At 34.9% G+C, this 23,142-nt stretch overlaps 1 protein-coding gene across 1 annotated transcript; it reads right to left on the bottom strand.

Moving 5' to 3' along the window:
- Positions 1-1,811: 1,811 nt before the first annotated feature.
- On the bottom strand, positions 1,812-4,689 carry LOC145034944 (ACT domain-containing protein ACR4-like). Its single transcript, XM_078983513.1, has 7 exons — positions 4,243-4,689; positions 3,870-3,915; positions 3,672-3,786; positions 3,510-3,577; positions 2,515-3,120; positions 2,334-2,438; positions 1,812-2,210 (listed from the first exon to the last, which is right to left on the bottom strand). Exons 1-7 carry the CDS (start codon positions 4,314-4,316, stop codon positions 1,842-1,844), a joined length of 1,383 nt encoding a protein of 460 aa, XP_078839639.1. The 5' UTR covers positions 4,317-4,689; the 3' UTR covers positions 1,812-1,841.
- Between the last annotated feature and the right edge of the window lie 18,453 nt (positions 4,690-23,142).

The raw sequence follows: 23,142 nt of genomic DNA, 5'->3' as shown, positions 1-23,142 counted from the left end.
AAGGCAAATTTTAGATCTAACGCCTCAAGGACCATCTGTGCAACAAATGTGAACCATAGGGACAAACCATATCAAACCACAGGGACCAAATGTGTGAATTTAGGCAACCACAGAGACCAAATATGTAATTACAATTTATTTTGATTAAATACCCCTTTTGATAACCATTCCAACAAAAATGAAGCTTGTACATTTTAAATGTTTTACAATACAGCAACATGGTTTACAAAGACTAGGGGTGTCAATTTATGACACAACACGACAAAAATACACGACACGAAACGAAATCAGGACGATATCAAAATTCGAATTCGTTTTCGTGTCGTGTTCGTGTCAAGTTTAAAAAACACGATGTCGTGTCGTGTCGTGTTCGTGTTTACAAATCCACACGAAATTGACACGATTGAGCATGTATTTGTTGTGTTTTCGTGTTTATCGTTTTTATCGTGTTATATATGATTAAATATGAATTAAATAAAATAATAGTTATGTAATATTATCTTTTTCGTGTCGTGTTGTCGTTTTTTAATTGGTTCGTTTTCGTGTTAGTGAAAAAAAACACAACATCGTGTCGTGTTAGACAAAAACACGACACGATAGCCCGATTTGACATGCCTAACAAAGACAGCAGCGAACCATAAACATTTTATACACAAAATCTTGTAATTTTATATTTACCTCTTACTTTTAGTAGTCGTTTGGATTTTCTCAAATTAGGCAAAACATAACAATCCAAAAAGATTTTCAAACTTATTTTTTTCTCAATTCGAGAGTTAGAATACAAAAAACAATTCCAATGTCAAACTTTTTAATGGGAATTTTGGCTAGTTTATGTAAACTAAATTAGCTTTAGGAAATACATAAACTAAGTATGCCTTAATTACAGCATAAAATCATAACAAATGGCCATCCATAAACTAAGCATACGTATATCACAACCAAGACACTTGTTGTAAATTCATAAACTAATCATACATATATCATTTGCAAACAAATTAGAGAAAACGAACACACAAACACCTAGAACACAATGAGAAACATTTGCATATATCATTGTTAATTCAGAGACATTAATTGCTAATTGGTACACATATCAGTTGTAAATTCGACAATACATGAACTAAGCATGCATAATCGTTGTAAATTCATACACATATCAGTTGTTGTAAATTCGTAAACTAATATACACATGCCAATTGGCAACTGACAAAAACACGAACTATAACAACCATGACAACTAACAATACTATTAAACCATCATAATTTGCAATACAATGACCATAACCATTGTTATATATATATCTTTTTTTAAACCAACATCCTAAATAACTCTACATTCTTTCAGATATTTCTTTTGGAACACTTGTTAAACTTTGTGCAAATGTTATATAACGAAGTCTGTTTATATCTGATGGCTGATATTTTTGTTGACTACTTGCACGATTATCTAGTAAGATCTCATGCAGGATTCTATTCATGTGACCAACTCTTCACGGGGCCCCTATTGATACAGCTGTAAACTGTCTCTTATAAGTTTGTCCCCATCGTACAGGGCGTTGATAGTTGATACGGTGGCACCACCACCTTTTACAGTCACAGAAAGCGACGGATCACGGTGGTTCCATAATCCATAACATCCATTGTCATCCATCCAAAAAAAAGATAACCAAATCTATCTTAATCATCTTCCTAATTAAGATATAAACAATTACCATATATATATATATATATATATATATATATATATATATATATATATATATATATATATATATATATATATATATATATATATATATATATATATATGATATAACAACATCATCCTCTTCTCTATTTCTTTAAGCTACTTCCGAACACGAACTAATTAGTCCCAAAGTGTACAGAAACTTTTCCGATCTAGTTCTAAACAAATGACTCAAAGAAAACCTCCCTGTTGGGGGTGAATTAGAGTTCGAATTCTTCACCATTGACACGCTGTCTTCCTTCACTTTAAGTACGCACTCACCAATTTCACTTCGAACTGCTTCAATTGTTTCACTTTTAACTTGATCTCCAGATGAATCCATCACATAGAATGTGTTTATAGCCTTTGATCCTCTCGTTGTCACCTCTGCACTTGTAACCGAAAGCCCGTTTTCTCTAAAGATCCGAGTCACATCCGATAAAAGCCCCACCCTGTCTTCCCCACTTAGCTCTAGCCTCACGCCCTGTATATATATCATAAACATTTGTTACACATGACATAACATAACATGTATTTGACAAAAATTGAAGCTTTTTGTCGCCCAAAAAGGTGGAAGTAAAAAAAAATGGCTAGAAAGTTTGTTTACCTCTGAAATTCGTCTCTTGATAGCTGCCTCAAGGCAATGAATTACACGTTGTCTCTCGGCTTCGGAACTAATCGGGCATCCATCTGTATGTCGTATGTAAAATTCCTAAAACAACGCAAAAAATTAGAAAACAAAATCCCATGATCAAATTAATGTTTTTCTAGAAGATTTAAAAGGATACCTGAGAAGCTTCAGCTCCTTCGGCGATGATGGTGGCATGAAAGACGACATATTGCATGTCAGTCAGTGTACAAACAACATCAAACAGTAACTTAGGTCTATCGCGACACTTTGCATTAACGACAGTATACCCTTTTTCACTAAAGTTTTCAACTGTCACTAAAGGTTTCTCATTGTTGGAGATTGTAGATAGATCAGAATCAGACCCATCTGGATCATAATCCCTATCTGCATACATCAATTGATGGAGCCTTCTTTGGGTATGGGTCGACCCGAGGGAAACCGCGGTTTGGGCGCCCCGTTTATCTTTATCACCTTTTAAAATGGACACAAGAAGGTGTTTGATTTTAGTGAGTCGATCGGGATCTTCGACCGGGAGTCGGGTCGAGTTATCGGTTATGTAAACAATTGACGCCATTCTTGAATTATGAGTCCAGATTTCTGCAGCTACAACATTGCATTTTAGGTCTGAAAGAACTGCAAAGATTTCAGAAAGTAAACCGGGTCGATCACGCCCGGTTAACTCGATGGTGGTGTGTTGCATGGCTGATTGGACCCCGACTGAGCCCCTTAACGATCTGAAACTGCACCCTCTTGGGCCAAGTGACTGCAACACATAACATTCTTGATTCAATGTTTGACTTTTTTGACTTCAAATCCTAAAGTTTGTTTGGGTTAAAAATGTGTAAACATAGAAGTACTAAGTCGACATGACAGCTCTTTTTCATTAAAGAACATAACATGGGTTTTTGTACTATGTTTGGTGTTTCAGAAAAATTGTCTTCATTCCAACACAAGACGTAAAGAAAAAAAAAGTTTGTTTCTTGATTTTTATACCCAAAAAAAAAACAAGATAAAGCAGAGAACGCTAGCCACACGAATGGATAGAACGTGTGTGTGGCTTTTAGTAGCAACATATTCAATAAAGAACATGATAAGAATCTTGAATCAGAAAGTAAAATTCAGAGGATATGGTGAAAGATTTAATCTTTTTACCTGTTGGATTCGATCAGCAACATTATCTTCTGTCAGCTTGTTTCCATACTGATCAGTAACATGGAATACTGCAAAAAGTTGAGAAACATCATCTTTTTAGTCATAAATTGTTAAAATCAGAGAAATTTAATTTGGATTTAAGGCATTAAAGTTGTGAATTACCATCCATAAACCATTCGCCATCTGAAGAAATGTAAGCTCTTTTGATTAGTATATTCAAATCGGTCAAAACCTGAACCACTTCTAACAAGCTCCCTCGCTTGTTGGCACTGTCAACCTACCAGATAAACAGAAAGTATTCACATTAACTTTGAATTCCTTTGTATTTGAAGAACATTGGGTTGATTAATTCAGTTATACCTTAATCAAGGTGGCTTTTCTGTCTGTGATGTTATCGACAGTAACCCTACAAACGCATATACAGAACTGGTCAGGAAAGATACAAAGAGTCGCGAATTCTTGAAATTACCCAAATTTAGCCAAGAATTGGTCATCAAAATCAAGCAATTGCCTCGTAAATTGAATGAATAAAAACGATTCATATAAATCAAACGTAACTACAACGATTCAGGCCGCACATTGTACGGAAAAACCAATGGCTAAATTGTTCAAATGCACGATTTGAAGACGGAGAAGCGTAATTAGAAGGAAAAGATGAATCGATTAAGTTAATTCTGAAAAGGAGACAAACCCTAAATCGAATTGAAGAGGCTGATAAGTGAGATTTTCTTACCTGGGTGGATGCATACGATTTAGAAGCTTGGCAAATTCTTGATCGACATTCAACGAAGGAGACCAACAATCCATTTTCTTGAATTTGTAAAGCAACAACGAGAGTTCTAGACAGATAATGAAGAATATCAATGTTTAATTTGGTGAATCTTGAAACACTTGTTTGTGGGTCTCAAGTATGCGTTACGTATGAAATTCTAGATAAAGAGACGAGGAGGGAAGAGCGGAATGAATGTGGAAGTGTGATTAGATTGTATCGAGTTCGACTCGGAGCGGCATACAAGCAGATAAGAAAAAAAAACAGGAAGAGGAGGAGGCAGAGAAGGAGGAGACGGCGGAGGAGCGCAGGGGAAGTAGACGACCACTACTGCCCTCCGTTTGTGTCTGCACAACTTCGCTCACTCGCCAGATAGATATGATAATAATAAATCTCTTTGTATTTGATGCTGTAATCTATACAAAATGTTTAGACTTATATAGTAAATTTATATTAAATGCCATTTAAAACGAATTTTATAGAGATTGAGATACCTATTTTATTTTAGAACAATGATGAACGCCAATTTTATTTTAAAAAAATTAAATATTATCCTACTTTTTTATTACTTATCTTCCTAGACATTTAAAATAATAATACGTGGAATTGATTAAGACTAAGACTAAGACCAAGAGGTTGTTTATAATAAGTTAACTAGGTTTGGTCAACAAATTTTAGCTGATTCGGTCCAGTTAAACCGTTTGGTAGAACCCCAAATTAGCTGACTCGATTAACAATAGCTAATTAACTCTGTTAAACTCAAAATTGTTGCTAACACCCCATTCCCCCTTCCCACAAAAAGATAAATGAATAAATAAATATATAAATAATGTTCCCTTTGTGGCCTCTACACGCTAAAAGAAAACACATAAACATATACATCTACTCAACAATAACCAACAACGCTTCCTTCTTTCAGTCCATCTTCCATACAACCTGAAATCAGCAACTCCCTCCTGCAACATCGATGTCTTCTCAGCCTCTGATAACATCGACCTCAACAACAACAAGTATGCATTTGGTTTTCGTTTTTATTTCTTTTATATTTTTTCTTAAATCAATTGACAAATTGATTTGTATGAACTGATATATGAAATCAGACGATTTGTGTATGAAATCAGATTGTACTTTTACACCCTCAGTATAATATCCCCATGTACTTTCTTAATTTACAATTGTTATGTCTTTATGGTGATTTTGCAACCACAGTCCTTGTTGTTCTTCTTCATATCTTTATATTATTTTTTGTTATATTCTAGTAAATGGAAGGTCATCATATTTGTGTCCTTTTGATGGCGTGATGATATCAACATATATGAAGGGCTTACAATTGATACCAAATGTCCAGGATAACATCTTGTTTTATTATTGATAATCTTATGTGAATTTGCTTCCCATCTCATCATAATGTAGTAGGAGCTTATGGTACTGAAACCTCAAGCAAAAAAAAAAGCAAAGATGATTTAGGCAAATATGTTGATAATGGTAGAGCCTCTAACAACTCCCATCTTTATGTTTGCTAATATTTTGATTTATTTGGATCAGAAATCGAATGCTTGGGCTTTAATTATGGAGTTCTTTTTGAGCTGCCATTGAGGGAGGGAATCAAACGTAAGGGAGGAAGTATTTATTCTTGAAAAGGATATTAAGAAATTAATGAAGGAAAATGAGGCAACTATGGAGAAAGAAGAATCTTGAAAAGCATTTAAACAGCCCTCGCATGAGGCTATTTGAATTGACATTTAATAAAATCTTTCAAAATCATTTCAAAGTTTTAGTTTGTAGAAACTCGACTTACAAAGTTGAATTAAAATACTTTATAGAGTTCAAATACGGATGACGGTCCCAACTAAAATTTCCAAAACATATAGTGGTTTAATACAATAAATCATGCGAGAGTGCTACAAAAGATATCAAAACAAATGTTTAAGAAGATATTACAAACCAGAGGTCTTTTAAATATTCAAAGCTTATGAGTCTCCTAAGAGTTTGATAATATCTACTAACTGTTGGATTAGGTGTCTAAGCCCATAACTATAATTGGTATGTACTATATTTGATTGAAGGATGATCCTTTTGGGTTGCATTCACTCATGCAACTTGACACGATGACTAGTGAAGAGAGAGTAAAATTTATTATGTGAAATAATAAATTGGTACTATATATATATATATATATATATATATATATATATATATATATATATATATATATATATGTTTCAGCTGATTTTTACTTCATTTTTACACTTTTAAACGAAATTCCAACCTTTTTCCCTCAAGTATCATCAGCCAAGCATAACCTCTCTCCTCAAGAACATACCAAATTCATCATTTCTCATCATATTTCGTGATAATCAATAGTTCTTCATAAGATCTAACATGTATCATTTCTCGATCTTGTTATCATTTCAAGAACAGCCTTCAATCTTCTTATACTACACTGAAAACCCGATAATTTCACTAGTTTTCATGAAGAACACGAAGAACACCCAACTAAAAACCTTTGAATCTTCTTAGAAACTTGCTTAGTAGTTAGTGGTCCTCGATTAATCTCCGTCTAGACGATTAATCCCTTAACCCCAGTCCATCGATCAGTTAACGACAAACGTTTTTTACAACCTTGGTCACAGGTATAGAAGATCTGCCTCCTACTAAAATAGATGAAAAAGATAAATGATTATCTGAAACAGACTTGAGAATACCTACGTTGGCGTGTACGTGAGATGTAGCTCCAGTGTTTATATACTAGCCATGTTGCCTAGGTTCATTTAATGACATAGTAATAAACATTTGAGGAAGAGAGGTAGGCTCCAGATTTGTTGAATATGTGTTGTTGGTCGATGAAAATGGTTGAGGAGAGTGGCTGATCTGGTAAGCTTGATGTGGAACAAAAAAATGGTGTTGTTGGGCTGTATTCGGCTGGACCCAAGGTTCTCTTGGCCAAAATTGATTATTGTGACGGATCGAATTAGGGGTTGGAAGGAGCCCAAGATTATTTCATCCACCATTTGAAGAATTGACTCCACTATTTGCATTGACCTAATGTTATCCGTAAACCCAATTCCCAACGAGTTCCCCTACCTCGTTACCAATGTTTACCGAAAAAAAGGACTTCCTCTGCCGCTGTTGAAGTTTCGACCACGATATTTTATGTCGTGACCACCTTTGTTCCAAACGGCGCTGCATTCCCCACGATAGACCCCTCGAGATTGTGGTTGATTTGAAGATTCAGTGGTAAGGGCATGAGGGGATGAAACTATCAGAGTGGGTAAGAGAAGAGTAATGACTATATTCTTGAATAAATTGTTGATCCTCCCAAATGAGTATAAGTCTGATGTCCCTAAACGTGGGCAAAGGATCTCGATGACAGATTGTAATTGCAAAGATTTGAAATTTTGAAGACAACCCATTCAAGATGTAAGCAACAAGGTTAGGTTCAAGAACTTTTGCATCCATATTATTGAGAATATCAACAAGGTTTCTGATACGATTACAATATTCTATAATAAAAGAAGTACCAATGGTGATATTCATGAGTTCATTATCTAGTTGAATTACCTTATTGCTTTGTTGGTTCGAAAAACTTTTTCAAGTTTCTGCCAAACGTCATATGCATTCACTTGTTTCTCAAAAATCAGATGAAGAAGGGAGATTTCAAGGGTGCCATACATCCAAGACTTCACGATGGTATATAACCGTGTCTATTCTTCGATTTTGTCTGTAAGAATATTTTCTTTTGGAGGTTGAAGATGATCTTTTACTTCGTATCCAATGCAATGGATCTCAAAAAGCTCATGCCAAATATCGTAATTAATACAATCCAAATCAAGTACTAATGGACGGCATGTTTGATGTTTATTGTAGATGATGGTTTATCGGAAAGTGTAGAAGATGATGAAGATGAAGAGGATTCAATCATTGTAAAGATAAAAGATTAATGAAAGGTGAAGAAGAAGAAGAATCGAAGAAGGCAGTTGACAGAACACAATGCAACACCTAGGTTTAAAGAAATTTCAGGGAAGTTTGTTACTCTTATGATACCATGTAATCTTGGTATTTTCCATCAAGATCACCTTTCACACACACACACACAGATATATATATATATATATATATATATATATATATATATATATATATATATATATATATATATATATATATATATATATATATATATATATATATATATATATATATATATATATATATATATATATATATATATATATATATATATATATAGAGAGAGAGAGAGAGACACGTTTACATCATCAAGGACCAAATACAATGGGCCAAAAGTAATACAAATACAAGACTATTATCCATACACTAACAATATACATGATATAATTGTTTTTAAAATATTTGTATGTCAAAATAGAAACTCGATACAAATAACTACAATGACGTATTAGCGATCGATGGCATGACAATCTTATTAGCAAGCCACATTAGCCCAAAGCTCCATGTAAGCAAAAGACGACATATTAATTGATGTAACTGGGTGAAAGTAAGATTAGAAGGAGTAGTAACACTCCTAACACATTGTCACATCATGTTTTTGAGTGACACGCTATTTTTGTCTTAACACCTAATTCTTAGCATTTTATAGGGAATTGTAACACTTCTAGCACATTTGGTAAAAAAAATTATATAAAATATAGGAAATTCGATTTGGAAAAAGGTGAATTTGATCGGCAAGCTCAACACTCTCTCTCCTCTTGTCAAACGGGTAGCGAGCTAGTGACTCCCTTAGCAAGTGCTAGAGGTAGTGTGCAAAATTCTTACCGAGGCTTAACGAGAGTTCTTAGCGAGCCCACTCATTGTAGCCTAAAAAAGTGCTAATAAATTGACATATACATGATATAAATGTTATAAAAATATTTGCATGTCTAAACAGAACATTGATGTAAAGGACTTAAACGAAAGATTAGCGATTGTCATGATAGTTGTTGATGCTTGAAGTTTCTAGGTTATGTTTAACGTGTCACAACTAGCTTGTTTTTCGATCTTTTTTAGATAGTCACGTCTGACAAAACAAAAAATAAATTATAAGTTTATTTAAAGATAAAAAATAAAAACTACTTGAAGAAACTTTTCAACTAGCTTATAAAGCTTTATAAGATTTTTCTATAGATATCCTTTATTAATTATAATAAATAGATTTTTCTATATGCCTTTATATGTTATTTTATACATTCCAACTAACTTATCTGATATTTTTTTTTTATCAAAACGTTATTTTTATCGACAAACTTATTAGCTAACGGCTACTTTTTAAGCTAGTCTGTCATACATAAGCTTAATAACGAGTCTAAGTGTTTATATATAGTTGCTAAACTTGGTTTAATATGGTATGATCCAAAGATCACCTACCAAAAAACAGCGAGCTTAAATTTTTGTTTCCTCTTATCCAATAAATTTAAAAACAGTGTTGTTAATATTATTGTGGAAAAGTAAATAATATCACTGACACGATTTGGAATGGTCTGGTTATTTTGGGATTAGAATGTAGTACTTTTTGCATATATAGACATCTAACATACCAATCGTATGATCATAAAAATCTTTAAGATGGGTGTAATTATAGGTATATCACGTTGATTGTCGACATGACTAACTAAAAACAAACAAACGCAATACGCGCTTCCCTTAAAGGTATAATGTGTAATCGTCTATCTAAATGTATGTCGTGTGTTGTTTATGCACAAGAGCGTGATTATCGGGATGTGAAAAGTATTATAGCACTTAAATATCATGTTAGATATTTTTGTGTAACTAGGGGAACAAAAAAAAGAGATCGGATGACTACTTACTACTTTTTTATTTATATTGATTGTATATGTAAATTCAATCTATAACTCTACTCTCTGATGGGTAATGCCACTAACTCGAAGTGTTCTCATTATATATATATATATATATATATATATATATATATATATATATATATATATATATATATATATATATATATATATATATATATATATATATATATATATATATATATATATAAGGTTAGGTTCATGTGAGAGACGATCTAATTTTGTGAGACCGTGAGACGCATTTTTTTATTTTTTTAATTTTTTTTAGTTAATTCAAGTTCCAAAAATAATATTAATTTTTTTTTATTTTTCCATTTATTTTGCATTTTAAAATTATTTTTAGAATATGCACAGTGTAATATTCTATTTAGAATATTTCACGTATTTTTCAAAAAAAAAAAAGGATTTTTTTTAATTTTTTTTTATTTTTTTAGTTAATTCAAGTTCCGAAAATAATATTTAAAAAAAAAAAAGAAGTTTTAGATTTTTCCATTTATTTTGCATTTTAAAATTAATTTTTAGAATATGTCAGTGTAATATTCTATTTAGAATATTTCACGTATTTTTAAAAAAAAAACGGGATTTCTTTTATTATTTTTTATTTTTTTAGTTAATTCAAGTTCCGAAAATAATATTTAAAAAAAGAATTTTTGGATTTTTCCATTTATTTTGCATTTTAAAATTATTTTTAGATTTGGTCTCATGATCTCACAAAATTAGAATGGTCTCAAATGAAACTGAACATATATATATATATATATATATATATATATATATATATATATATATATATATATATATATATAAGATGATTTGTACACAACAATTGATGCTTTATAATGTTGTATTATACAACTCTATAATGCATACATTGTTGTGTGTGATAAAAAACTGTTGTGTCCGAATCACTTATATATATATATATATATATATATATATATATATATATATATATATATATATATATAGAGAGAGAGAGAGAGAGAGAGAGAGAGAGAGAGGAATGATCATTTGAGAACTCAAAGTTTCCCAAGAACCCGATAACTAAATAATAACCGTTAGATTAAAATAATAGAGGGTTAAGATGCTTCGTGACACTTTCATAAATATCTAAAAATAAAATGGGGTGGGGGTATCTTATTAAAATAAACCAGGGACATTTTAGGGATATTTAATCACCTCAACTCCTCTCTCTCTCTCTCTCTACCCTTCATCACACCTCCCATCTCAAATCTTGAAATTGTCGTCGAAGTGTGGCAGGATGTGAGTATAGTTCATCGGAACATCTACAATGAAGCATTAGGTCGGTCGTTTTCTTCTGAATCTGATCTTGACTTGTCGATTTGGAGAAGATAGTCCTATCGAATGTCCAACTGGAGTGGAATCGATCATTTACAATGAAGCATTAGGTCGTTAGAGAAATCTCGAGTTCATTGAATTGCTTGAAATCTATCCATTTCCGAGGAATGATTGTTTGTGATTCCGATATCGATTTATTAACCTGAACCTGTGGTCAAGAACTTAGGGTTTTGAAGCTTGATTTGTGCTCAGGGTTTTCAACAGACGGATTACTCCAAATCGGTAAGCGGTGTAAGAATTTGAGAATTTTGTATCTACAAGAGAGCTTAATCATCAAAAAGGGCGGCGAATGGTTACATGAGCTAGCTTTGTGTAACACAACCATGGAATCGTTAAACTTCTACATGACAGATCTGGTTAAGTTCGATTTCAAAGATCTAGAACTCATCGCAAAAAACTGTAGCGAATCGTTACTATCAGTGAAAATCAACGAATGCGACCTCACAGACCTTTCCGATTTCTTCAACCACGCAGTGAAATTACAAGAATTCGGTGGTGGCGCTTTCAGCGATCAACCTGAAAACTATGTTGGACTGAAATTCCCTCCTCTTTTAACTTCCATGGCGTTGAATTACATGAACTTTCACAAGTTAACATCAGTAGTGTGTTGACTGCATAAATAAATAAATACAAAGAGAAAAGAAGTGAGATAACTAATTACCGATTATACGATACATGCTTTTCAAAATTAGATGTTGAGCTTAGAAGATATTCAGAAAGAACTTTTAGTTTATCCATCTACATAATCATTAAACCAAAAAAAAAAAAAAATTAACTGTTTAATGTTCTAGAGAGTAGTATAAACATCCAGATTACACTAAATACCATCACTTGAAACAATTTCAACACATTTTTCTAAAGTGGAAAACAAAAAGATACTATTTATATCAAGTTTTTTCCTTCTCAACTTAAGGTGTAATTCATCTTCAAATCTTTTCCCCTCTGTATGCCTTTCTTTAGCTTATTCATAACTAAAGCATAAAGCATAAAGATAAGGACTTCAATTTTGTTCCTAACCCTACAATAACTGATAACGAAAGCTTACAAAATGGAAATTAGGGAAAATCTTACTTTACAAGCATGATCATTTGGTGTATCCCCACCGTTCTACAACTTTTTTTTTAAGAAGAAGCGACTCCAGCCTACAACAAAGTCGAATGGGGGAAACAAGTTCTTTTATAACCCGCAACAAGAAATTTCATATGACTTCAACAAAATTAAATGTAAGAGCACCTTGATATTCTTAAAAGTTCTATTGAATTTTGACCAATCTTGCAATGTTATTAGATTTTGTGAAATGTTGACCCATTGGGCCCCTATAGAAATTGTTAAAGACTAAAATCTAAGATTGTTAACAAATTGTAATGAAAGATTTTATTAGCAAATTGATTTTTTTAATTATAATTAATGTTATAAAAAATAATAATACCCATTGTCAATTTGTCGCCTTGGAGCTGTTGTAGCAGTCATGAAATAAAGTCCATCAGGAGACCATTCGCTTGTTACTGACGATTCAACTTTAGTGGCTCCAAGTTGCTTTTTCTCAACATAGTCCTAGAAAGCCTGAACAATATTATATTATTACTCAAATGTCTAAAATAACCTTCAATTATAATTCAAAACAAAACAGTAATAAAATTATGATAATGGGGAAAGATGATAAGCATACCATGTCACCTGGCAGGTTACCATAACCTGCAACACATATAACTAGAGTAACTTTTCAAACCCACAACTACAACACAAACACTTCACCGATGATGGTACTATTTACATAGTTTAACTCCAAGATTTGTTTTTGATTTTTGTTTGTCACATTATATGCTTCCAGGATTTGATGGAAGATGCGGAAAATATTGTTTTAGGTGCCTTTGCAGAGTGGGAAACAATACTTTGCACTACAACTACACTGGATCTAGTGTGGGCCCAAGTTCTCTCTGAACCTTTGTTGCGAAGGATTATTCTCAGGTAATTTGTCTTCTATATCACAATAACAAAACTATTAACATTTAATATTTTTTTCAAAAAATGTTAACATACATAAAACACCATTTTATCAATTTAGCTATGCTTTTTATGATTATTATAATAATAGTTCAGAGGCTTAATGAATAAAAGTGACTGTTCATCGTGCATATCGATAAACTGGTAAAAGTAGGTTATTATACACTTCTATAAAAATACACAAGCAAATGAGAGCATGTTGCATTTAGACTCTGAATCTTGTTACTGGTTCTATTTATTTCAGAGATTTATATCATGTCGATCTGTTCTTACATGTTTCCGGCATCGAGAAGAAAATGACCATTACGTCCCTGTGTACTTACCAGAACTTCCCGATTCCGTCTCTCCCAACTCTAGAATCGTCCAATCCGCTGTTATGAAGCTTGCAGAGCATCTAAAGGTTTCACATTGTTTTCAGTTTGACAGTTTATAGCCATGATAGTGGTTCCCTTTTCTTGATTATAGTTAATTTAACCATCATAAGTGACAAGACATCTTCATAAGTGAGTGTACGCTAATGTGTGTGTGTGTGTGTATATATATATATATATATATATATATAGATGCACTCTGATTGGACATGTTTCATATAATCAAGCACAAAATTTCACTCTCCATGATTCCAAGAGTATAACGTATGCAATAAAGCTTATTCCTAAAGGTACGTGAGGCAGTTTGAAACCAAATACATGCAAGCAACATGAAACTAATCCCTTACCAACCTCAATATGTCCTCATTTAATTTCAGCCTAGCAATTACATGTTGAGAAAATTGAAGCAATTCTTTCCTTTTTTCATGAGATAGGAAAGTCTTGGTGTATAAACATTGTTGGTCATATCCTGTAGAAAGAAAATTTTGAAGTGACTAAATAACAACCTTACCAACACTTCATCATCATAAAGTGAGAAAGATTTTTGAAAAATCTAGGATCCTGTTCACAATTACATCATGGACTTCCCCCCCTCCAGTAAGACACAACCTACATCCAGAAGAAGGGTAAAGATAACAGCTAAATTTGATTGATATTCAAACCACATCATGTTTCGGAAGAACTTGTATGTTAGAAAATCCTTCTCAATAAGCATTTATTCAAAAGTCAGCACACATAAAGGGTAAAAACAAATGAATCATAGAAGTAAGAAATATCACCCAAATAGCTCATGTAGTAGCAAGATTTCTTCCTTGTTTGGTGCTCCAACAATCTGAGTCAGACAAAAGAGTGAACATGTGGTTAAACTCCATGAATCGACAAAAATAATCAACTGATATAGTACTCAAAGAATGCATCATGAACTAAAGACAAACAAAAAGATTAAAATTCACATGAAATGACTTTAGGTGCCTTACTATTTATAAATGAATATTAATTACAAATACTAGAGAAGACTTTTCTAAGGATTACTTACCATATACATTGTTATGCCTTCAAGAGCCTGACTATGCAACAAAACATCACGAAAATTCACTGGTGATACACCAAGATGTGGGTCATAGTATAGCTCCTGTCAATCGAGAAAATAAGTGATGGATAAATAAGAAATCATATTACATGATGCACTGGTAAGAAACTCACATAAAGAAACTGAGAAAATCCAACTAAATGCTGTCTTCTATGTTCCAGTAGGATTCTAAAGCCTATATACAATTTGCATAAATTAACTGGTGTACACTTAGCAATTGGAGCAACATGAAAAATGGCAGAACGACAAAAATAGGGCAATATTTTCTCACTTAATACATCTGGATTTCTATGAGAATGATTCTTATCATTTGGTGTACAAATTTCCTAAAAGAACCCAGAAATAGAGGCTTTTTCTGGGTTTAAGGAGATAAAGTCCTAAAAGAAAGTGTAGAAGATTTCAATTCAATATTTATATGGCGATGTTAGGATGAGAGAGGAGAAAAGAGAGAACAATAGAGATTTATATAGGTGGTGATGGACATACGAACGGTGGTGAGTGGTTGTTTGTGGCTGCAGGCGTAATGGTGGTAAAGGGGGATTTATAGAGAACAAATGACAAACCTGGTGGGGAATTGGATGGAACTGAATTCGAAGCCATAATTGACAAAATCAATGAGTATTTCAGTAGATGGTGATGAAGAAGAAGACCAATCGGAAGGACCAATGGAAGAAACAACAATACCTAAGTATAAGGATGACCGGAAAAAGGCGTACGAGCATCTGCAAAATCTAGCACTTGAAATTAGGGCTATAAATCATACAAATCGAGATATGGAGTGAGGTTTTGAGAATGAAAAATACACTTGTTGCAAGAAACATAGGCGGATAAACAGAAGATTATGAGATGTTCTAGTATGCAAAGCTAACGGGGTGCTTATCAAAAGCTTTGAGAAGCATCTGAGTCGGTGTTCTTATCAAAAGCTTTGCGAAACATCATAAGTCGTAAAAATGATAGGTGCATTCTTCATGTTTCTTCTTTTTTTGTCTTTACCTCAGAGGGAGACTAGGGTTTGAAATTTCTTGATATTCATAGTGACACTAGAGCAAAGATTCGATGAGACGATTAACAAGTAAGGTCAGGAGTAGTGGATAAGTGGATTGGAGAGGAGGAAGAGGGGAGAATCAATTGAGAAGATGAAAGATAGAAAGAATGTAGAAAAGAACAAGGCGGGTTTTCAAAATTTTGGGGATTTCATTTTCCCCCGTATCTACTAAACGCGCATTCACTAAAATTATAAAGTGACACTTATAGAGGACGCACATTTAAGATACAGTGCCCTCCGTGTTTTTAATTTTTTTTGTTGGACACTAATTCAAGGGCACGCAATAATGAGTGTCCTCTATCCTTAAATTTATTGAAGAAATGACACTTTTTTAATGTCACTCTCTTTTGTGTAACATAAATCAACGAGTTTCGTGGTTTACACGTCGTAAAAGGGTCTTTTTCTTGTAGTAACACCTGCCCAATCACCCGCTCCCTCTTGCGGTTCTCCGGTCTCACGACCTCCATATGGGCCTCTCGAATGGTATCTAAGATTGGAGTCATCACCATCATCCTCATACACACATCTCAGGTTGGAGCACTCTCTGCTCTAAGGATCAGGGCGTCAGCTACCACATTAGCCGTACTCGGATGATACAGGATCTCACAGTCATAGTCTTTCACTACATCCAACCATCTCCTCTGTCTCATATTTAGGTTGGGCTGATCCATGAGATACTTCAAGCTCTTGTTGTCCATGTATATGGTACACCGAACCCCATAAAATATAGTGATGTCAGATCTTGAGGGAGAACACCACCAGCCTCTACTCTAGATCGTGGGTGGGATATCTCGTCTCATGAGGCTTCAACTTCCTCGATGCGTATGCTATCACGTGCCCCCTCTGTATCAACACCGCACCCATCCTTGAAATAGATGCATCGCAGTAAACTACAAAGTCCTCCACCCCCTTGGGGAGGGCTAACACCGGGGGTTCGCACAATCTATGGCGAAGAGTCTCAAATGAGGCATGCTACTCGGGACCCCAAATAAAAGTACCACATTTCCGAGTCAACCTGGTGAGAGGGACGACAATCTTGGAGAAATCTCTAATAATTCTCTGATAGCAGTCAGCCAAACCTAGAAAACTCTTGATCTTGGTAGGGGATCTCAGCACCTCCTATCTCATCACTGCCTTGATCTTGGCCGGATCAACCAATATCCCATTCTGATTAACGAGGTGCCCCAAGAACTGGACTTCTCGTAACCTGAAATAACACTTGGAGAATTTGGCATAAAGCCTCTCCGACCTTAAAACCCCAAGAATCTATCTCAGATGCTCCTCATGCTTCTCTCTAGATCTCGAATAAACTAAGATATCGTCGATGAACACAATCACCGATTGATCCAACATAGGCATGCACACCCGGTTCATGAGGTCTATGAACGCTTCTGGCGCATTGGTAAGCCCGAAACACATCACCACAAACTCGTAGTGCCCATAATGAGTCCTAAAGGTCGTCTTCTGTATATCCTCCTCGTAGAATCTCATCTGATGATATCCAGACCTCAAATCGATCTTGGAAAACCAAGACGCCCCCTATAACTGATCGAACAAATCTTCGATCCTTAGAAGTGGATAACGGTTCTTGACCGTCAACTTGTTCAACACCCCGTAATCAATACACATCTTCTGTGAACCATCCTTTTTCTTGAAAAAAAGGATCAATGCTCCCCACAGCGAGCTACTCGGTCTGATAAATCCCTTTCCCAACAGCTCTTGGAGTTGTGAGGATAACTCCTGCATCTCTGGTGGCGTAAGGCAATAAGGCGCCTTGGCGATAGGCGCTGCTCTCGGAACTCCACTTGCCTCTCGAGAGGCATACCCGGTAACTCCTTCGAAAAAACATCCGAAAACTCACTCACTATCGGAACCTCAACGATAGAACTCGGTCTCTCGGTAGCAACCCTCGTATCCATCACATATGCTAAAAATCCCATGCAACCCTACTATAGACTTTGTCTCGCTTTGGCATCCGAGCAGAAAGCTGACCCAGATCTAGTACCTTCGCCATACACTGTAAGCACTCCCCCACTAGGGTCTCGTATGGTCACCACCTGACGTTTGCATTCGATCACATCTTTGAATGGACTCAACCAGTCTGTGCTCACAATGACACAGACATCATCCATCGCGATCGGTACCAGATTTATCGAAAACTCAACACCAAAAATCTCGAGCACATACCTCCGGATCACATCAGTAGCAAACATTGCATCCTCATTGGCTATAGAAACTCGCAAAGGTCGACTCAATGCCTCGCGTCGGATACTGATGTGGCGACTAAACGCTAATGACACGAAGGATCGACTCGTACTCGAGTCAAATAACACCAAGGCAGGTACAAAACTCACAAGAAAAGTACCTATACACTACACAATATAAGCACAACTCTAACGTGAAAATAGAATAAGTAAAAGAACACATACCAACCATGACATTTGGTGTTGCGCGGACCTCCTACGCTGTCAACTAAAAGGCTCTCCTACAAACCCACAGTGTCTCGATGTTCATTGGCCTACTCTCAGTAGCTCGTACAGCAGCATGTGCAGATCCATGTGCTGATCCCTGAAGCAGCTGGGGGCACTCGGCCTTCTGATGGCCGGTATGGTTGCTGTGAAAGCAGACTGCAAACCCCTTAGGGCAATCCCTCGCCATATGCCCCTCCTTGCCACATTTGTAGCAAATACCCGTTCGACATGATCCTTCGTGACTCTTGTCGTACTTCCCACAAGTGTGGCCTTTCTGGACTTCTGATCTTGAATAAGTGGGCTTAGTCCACTTTGCTACCAATTGTAACTGTGTCGGCCGCCTTTCTCTCCCGTGAGACTCCGCCTCCTCCATTGCCTGAGTCTCCATCTCAATCTCCCTCTTTTGGGTACTTTCCTGAAGCTCAGTAAATGTACGATAAGACGATTTTTACATGAACTCCCAAATATCCCTCCTCAGAATGCTCAAATACCAACTCATACGTGCCTGCTCAGATGCTCAGGGAAGAATAACGCCCTCTTGTGGAACATCCTTGCAATCTCTGTCATTGCCTCTGTCTTCTGCTTGAGAGACAGAAACTCTTGAGCTAACCGTTCCCTTTCCATTGGGGGAACATACTCATCTTGAAACATCAAATTAAGTCTCTCCCAAGTTAATTTACTATGCTCTGTAGGAGTAAAATTGGCTATCAAAAACTTCCACCATTCCTTCACTCCCAAGCGTAGCTGGTTCAGCTCGAACCATACTCTTAAGTGCTCTGGACATGAACAAGTGTAGAAACAACCCTCGATATCAGAGATCTATCTCATCGCAGAAATTGGATCCTGAGTCCCATCAAACTTTGGTGGCTTCGTGTTGCTGAACTCCCGATACAACAACGAGTCACCCCTTGTGGCCTGGCAGTAGCGACAGCTGCGGTGGCTACAACAACAACCGCCTCAGTAACTGCAGCATATCGCACGTAAAACGTCTAGATCAAAGTGGTCTTAATAGACTCAAACATCTTTGGAATAGCCTCTCGTATGGCTGCGACCACCTCATCATGAATCATCCTGCAAATCTCATCATCGCTGACTCCACTGCTCTGTGGGTTGTGGTGTGTACCTACCATGATGTCTCTGAAACACAACACAAAACCATTAGAGACTCACTCGAGTATACTCACACTCGATCACTCGCCCCTACTTGTGTTGGATTAGGTGTCTAAGTTCATAACTATTTCTGGAATGTACTCGACCCGGTTGGCATGGTCCATTTGGGTTACATGACATCATGACACTTGGAAAGACAAAATGAGTGGAAGGACACTTAAGGTTTATTGATATATTATAAGCTCTAATATATTAATAATATTATTTAATTAGTATTGATCAAGAATTAATTTGGTGATCAAAAGGAGACTAATTAAATATATGAGGTTGATTGTGTAAATCATCCATTTTTATATAGTGGGCTAATGATCCATAGTTTATTGAATTGGACTAAAACCCATAAGGTGCTCCATGGATTGTCCATGGAGGTTATAAACCCATGGATCATGGAATATTAAAATCCATGTCAATTAGGGTTTACATGTTGTAACCCTACTTGTGACACCACTATAAAAGGACCCCATGGGCTACCAAAATCGGCACTATGTGTAGAACAAGAGGGCTAGCCAATTTTGAGTGATAATGTACTTATCTCAAAGTTATTCCAAGAGTTATGGTGTTGTGTGAAACACTTGAGGCATCCTATTTGGGGTGCTAGGATCACAAAGTTCAAAAGGAATTCAAGCAACAAGAAAGGTATGTTTTCCTACTAGCTTTTATGTTTCAAGTTCCCCATGTCATGCTAGTTAGGTTAAGAACCCTGGAAAAAGAAAATTTGCATGTATCTTAGTAAAACATAGATCCAAGGTTTCTAGGGTTGCATGTACACCTTAGGAGTGTTAGAATGCTCAAAACCCTTAAGTGGTATCAGATCCTAGGCTTGTTTTCTTGATATTTGATGCACATTGTTGGAAAAAAAACTCAAAATTCTGCATTCTACATGCGTGAATTCGCCGATTCCATGGGGGGATTCGACAAGTACATGTGTTATTTCATCCTACTCGTTGAGTAGGTTCTTGCACTCGACGAGTAGGAGGCCCTAATTGCATATTTTTGAGTTTTGCTACTGGAAATGGACTAGAAACATTACCCTAAACTATTTTGGTCTTGTAAAACTTGTTTTTGATGGTGTAATGGTTATGCTAATCCATCTACAATGACTATTATCAAAATTTCAAGTTTTGTATGTGTTATTTATGATTCTTGAAATTGTTGATATGAATGTTCATACACTTATGAGTTTAGAAGATCATAGGAATTATTTGCAAATAGTTTGTTAGTTTAATTCTTGATCTTGATGTGTTTTAATGGAATCCATAATTTTTCCTCAAGCTATGGATTACCAAAAGTCATTCTTTTAAAGTACATTAAAGAAACACATAAGTTACATAAAATGAAGAGTTTTCATTTTAATAAGCCATTAACTCATAAGTTATGAAGTTGAAAAGTTTTGAATAGTTACAAAACTTGACCTCAAGTTTTGGAATATGTAAAGTCACTTTAAAAACTTTAGTTCCAACCCCTAGAATTTTAAAAGTTAAAATTCAACCCTTATATTATAAGTTAAGAATATATATATATATATATATATATATATATATATATATATATATATATATATATATATATATATATATATATATAAGAACAAATCTTTTTACCGTTAGTACGCCTCATTCACTAAGCCGGTCTATAAGGGGGGTATAAGGTTGTTGCCTATAAAATGACAGCTTAATGGTTGTCTACACTCACCCACCGCTTCCTTGATTGGTGGAGGGTCGTTAGCTGAACAGGTAGGACAATGACTTTAATCCTCATTAAAAGTATGATGATTGTAAAGTAACAAAATGTTTATAGGACTTTCTGGAGTAAACACAGTCATTTTGTTAAAACTAAACAACCATAACTAAATACTTATGAAATCACCAACATTTAAAATGATCATACTTTCTTTCAAAATAACTTGTATTCTCAAGAATCCAGTAGATAGGTACACTCCAGGAGCTTTTGCGAGGACAGCCTAGTACCGAGCTGTATCCTTTGTCTCTTCTTTATCTACTTTTGATGTTGAATACTTAAATGTTTGAACTCATATAAAAACTTAAACATTATTAATGCAATGGTTATTGTATTTTTCTTAATATATTGCATGTGTTGTGATACTCGACATGATGTCCTACACCCCCGAATTTTTCCGCCAATTCAGTTTGGGGTGTGACAGATTGGTATCAGAGCATTGTTTATAATGAACTCAATATATCAAATCATAAAAAATATACAACTATAAATACATTGGGATAAAACACTCTGACCAAGAGTTATACTTTAAAATATAACAACATTTTATAAAAGTATAAGCACACCCACAATATATATACTAGAAAGAGTATCATAAGAAGAACAAGATAAAAGTTTTTGGATGTTGAACATTACCGTCAAACCTGGGCAGTTATGTAATCATATCTAGAATAAATATAGCTTGATCAACTATATTTATTTAAGATATGACCAACATGTGTTCGGGAGTGATGATGGTGTACGAACAAGTCGGAAACTTACTGACGATATACATAAACGAATGCTAGAACCAAACATAAAGTTTAAAATACTATAGGAGTATTTTATGATCCTAAATAATGACAACAAACCTAAAAACAAGTCAAGAAATTCTAAAACCAAACATATAATTAAAATATTATAGGAGTATTTTAGGCACCGCAAATAATCTTGCGTGAAAAACTAAAAAGACCCTTACTGGTAAGTCTATAATTGCAGGGTGTATGCTCCAAAGATTATATATAATAAAGATCTTATAGACTCATAATGTGTGGTTTTGCTTTGCTTCATTTTCCTTGTTTGGATGTGGATATAGAGTAGTATCACATATTCGAAGGTCTATTAGATCTAAACTATATATAATTGTATACACTATGTAACTCTAGAAGGACCCGGTAAGGATCGCATAGTAAAAATGTTTTATTAACATATTAAGATTCTTTAGACATTCCCATTCTTGAATAAACCCCTTTAGAAAGTTGTATCCACTTCAGCAACCAACAGAGGAGTCAACAAGGACCCAGAGGAGATTCATTAGGAGGATTTCTGAGAAGGAAATCCATGAACAGGAATGAAAATATAGAAATCACCATGTGCATATGCCTTTTAGGGACATCGGTGAGAAGTTCGTCTGAACTTCCAAGATTCAAATTCTCCATTATGAAGTAATGAAGATCAGAGTCAGAATCAAAAGTGAGACGACACAGAAATTCAATATACCTACAAAAGAGAAGAACCCATATAGATACCCGAAGAGAGCCAAAAGTCATTACAGTCCAGATCAGAAACAGAAAACAGAGAGAAGCTGGTAATGATACATGATGAATGTTTTTTACATAATGCGTCACCTTATTAACTAATAAATTAATACAAATTAGTGAGTTGGTGGTTAGACTACTCACATTATGTGTTAGGCTTATCGCCTTTTTCTGTCACGACTAACATCACTAAATTGGATCACGAAATCTCATTTGAGAGTGATTATTCCAAATAATTCATAAGTCTTTCTTATGTAGTCTCCGTT

This window comes from Lactuca saligna, chromosome 3 (assembly GCF_052625555.1).
Source record: "Lactuca saligna cultivar CGN05327 chromosome 3, ASM5262555v1, whole genome shotgun sequence".
Lineage (NCBI taxonomy): Eukaryota > Viridiplantae > Streptophyta > Magnoliopsida > Asterales > Asteraceae > Lactuca > Lactuca saligna.
The sequence above is the reverse complement of the archived record's forward strand: the minus strand, read 5'-3'. Positions and strand labels throughout refer to the sequence as shown.

What these genes read in the sequence shown, in the direction of transcription:
- LOC145034944 (XM_078983513.1), bottom strand. Translation starts at nt 4,316, where the DNA reads ATGGATTGTTGGTCTCCTTCGTTGAATGTCGATCAAGAATTTGCCAAG. An exon ending in AATCGTATGCATCCACCCAG is followed by an intron (nt 3,916 to 4,242) that starts GTAAGAAAATCT and finishes ATGCGTTTGTAG; the next exon opens with GGTTACTGTCGATAACATCA. An exon ending in TTGCTGATCGAATCCAACAG is followed by an intron (nt 3,121 to 3,509) that starts GTAAAAAGATTA and finishes TATGTGTTGCAG; the next exon opens with TCACTTGGCCCAAGAGGGTG.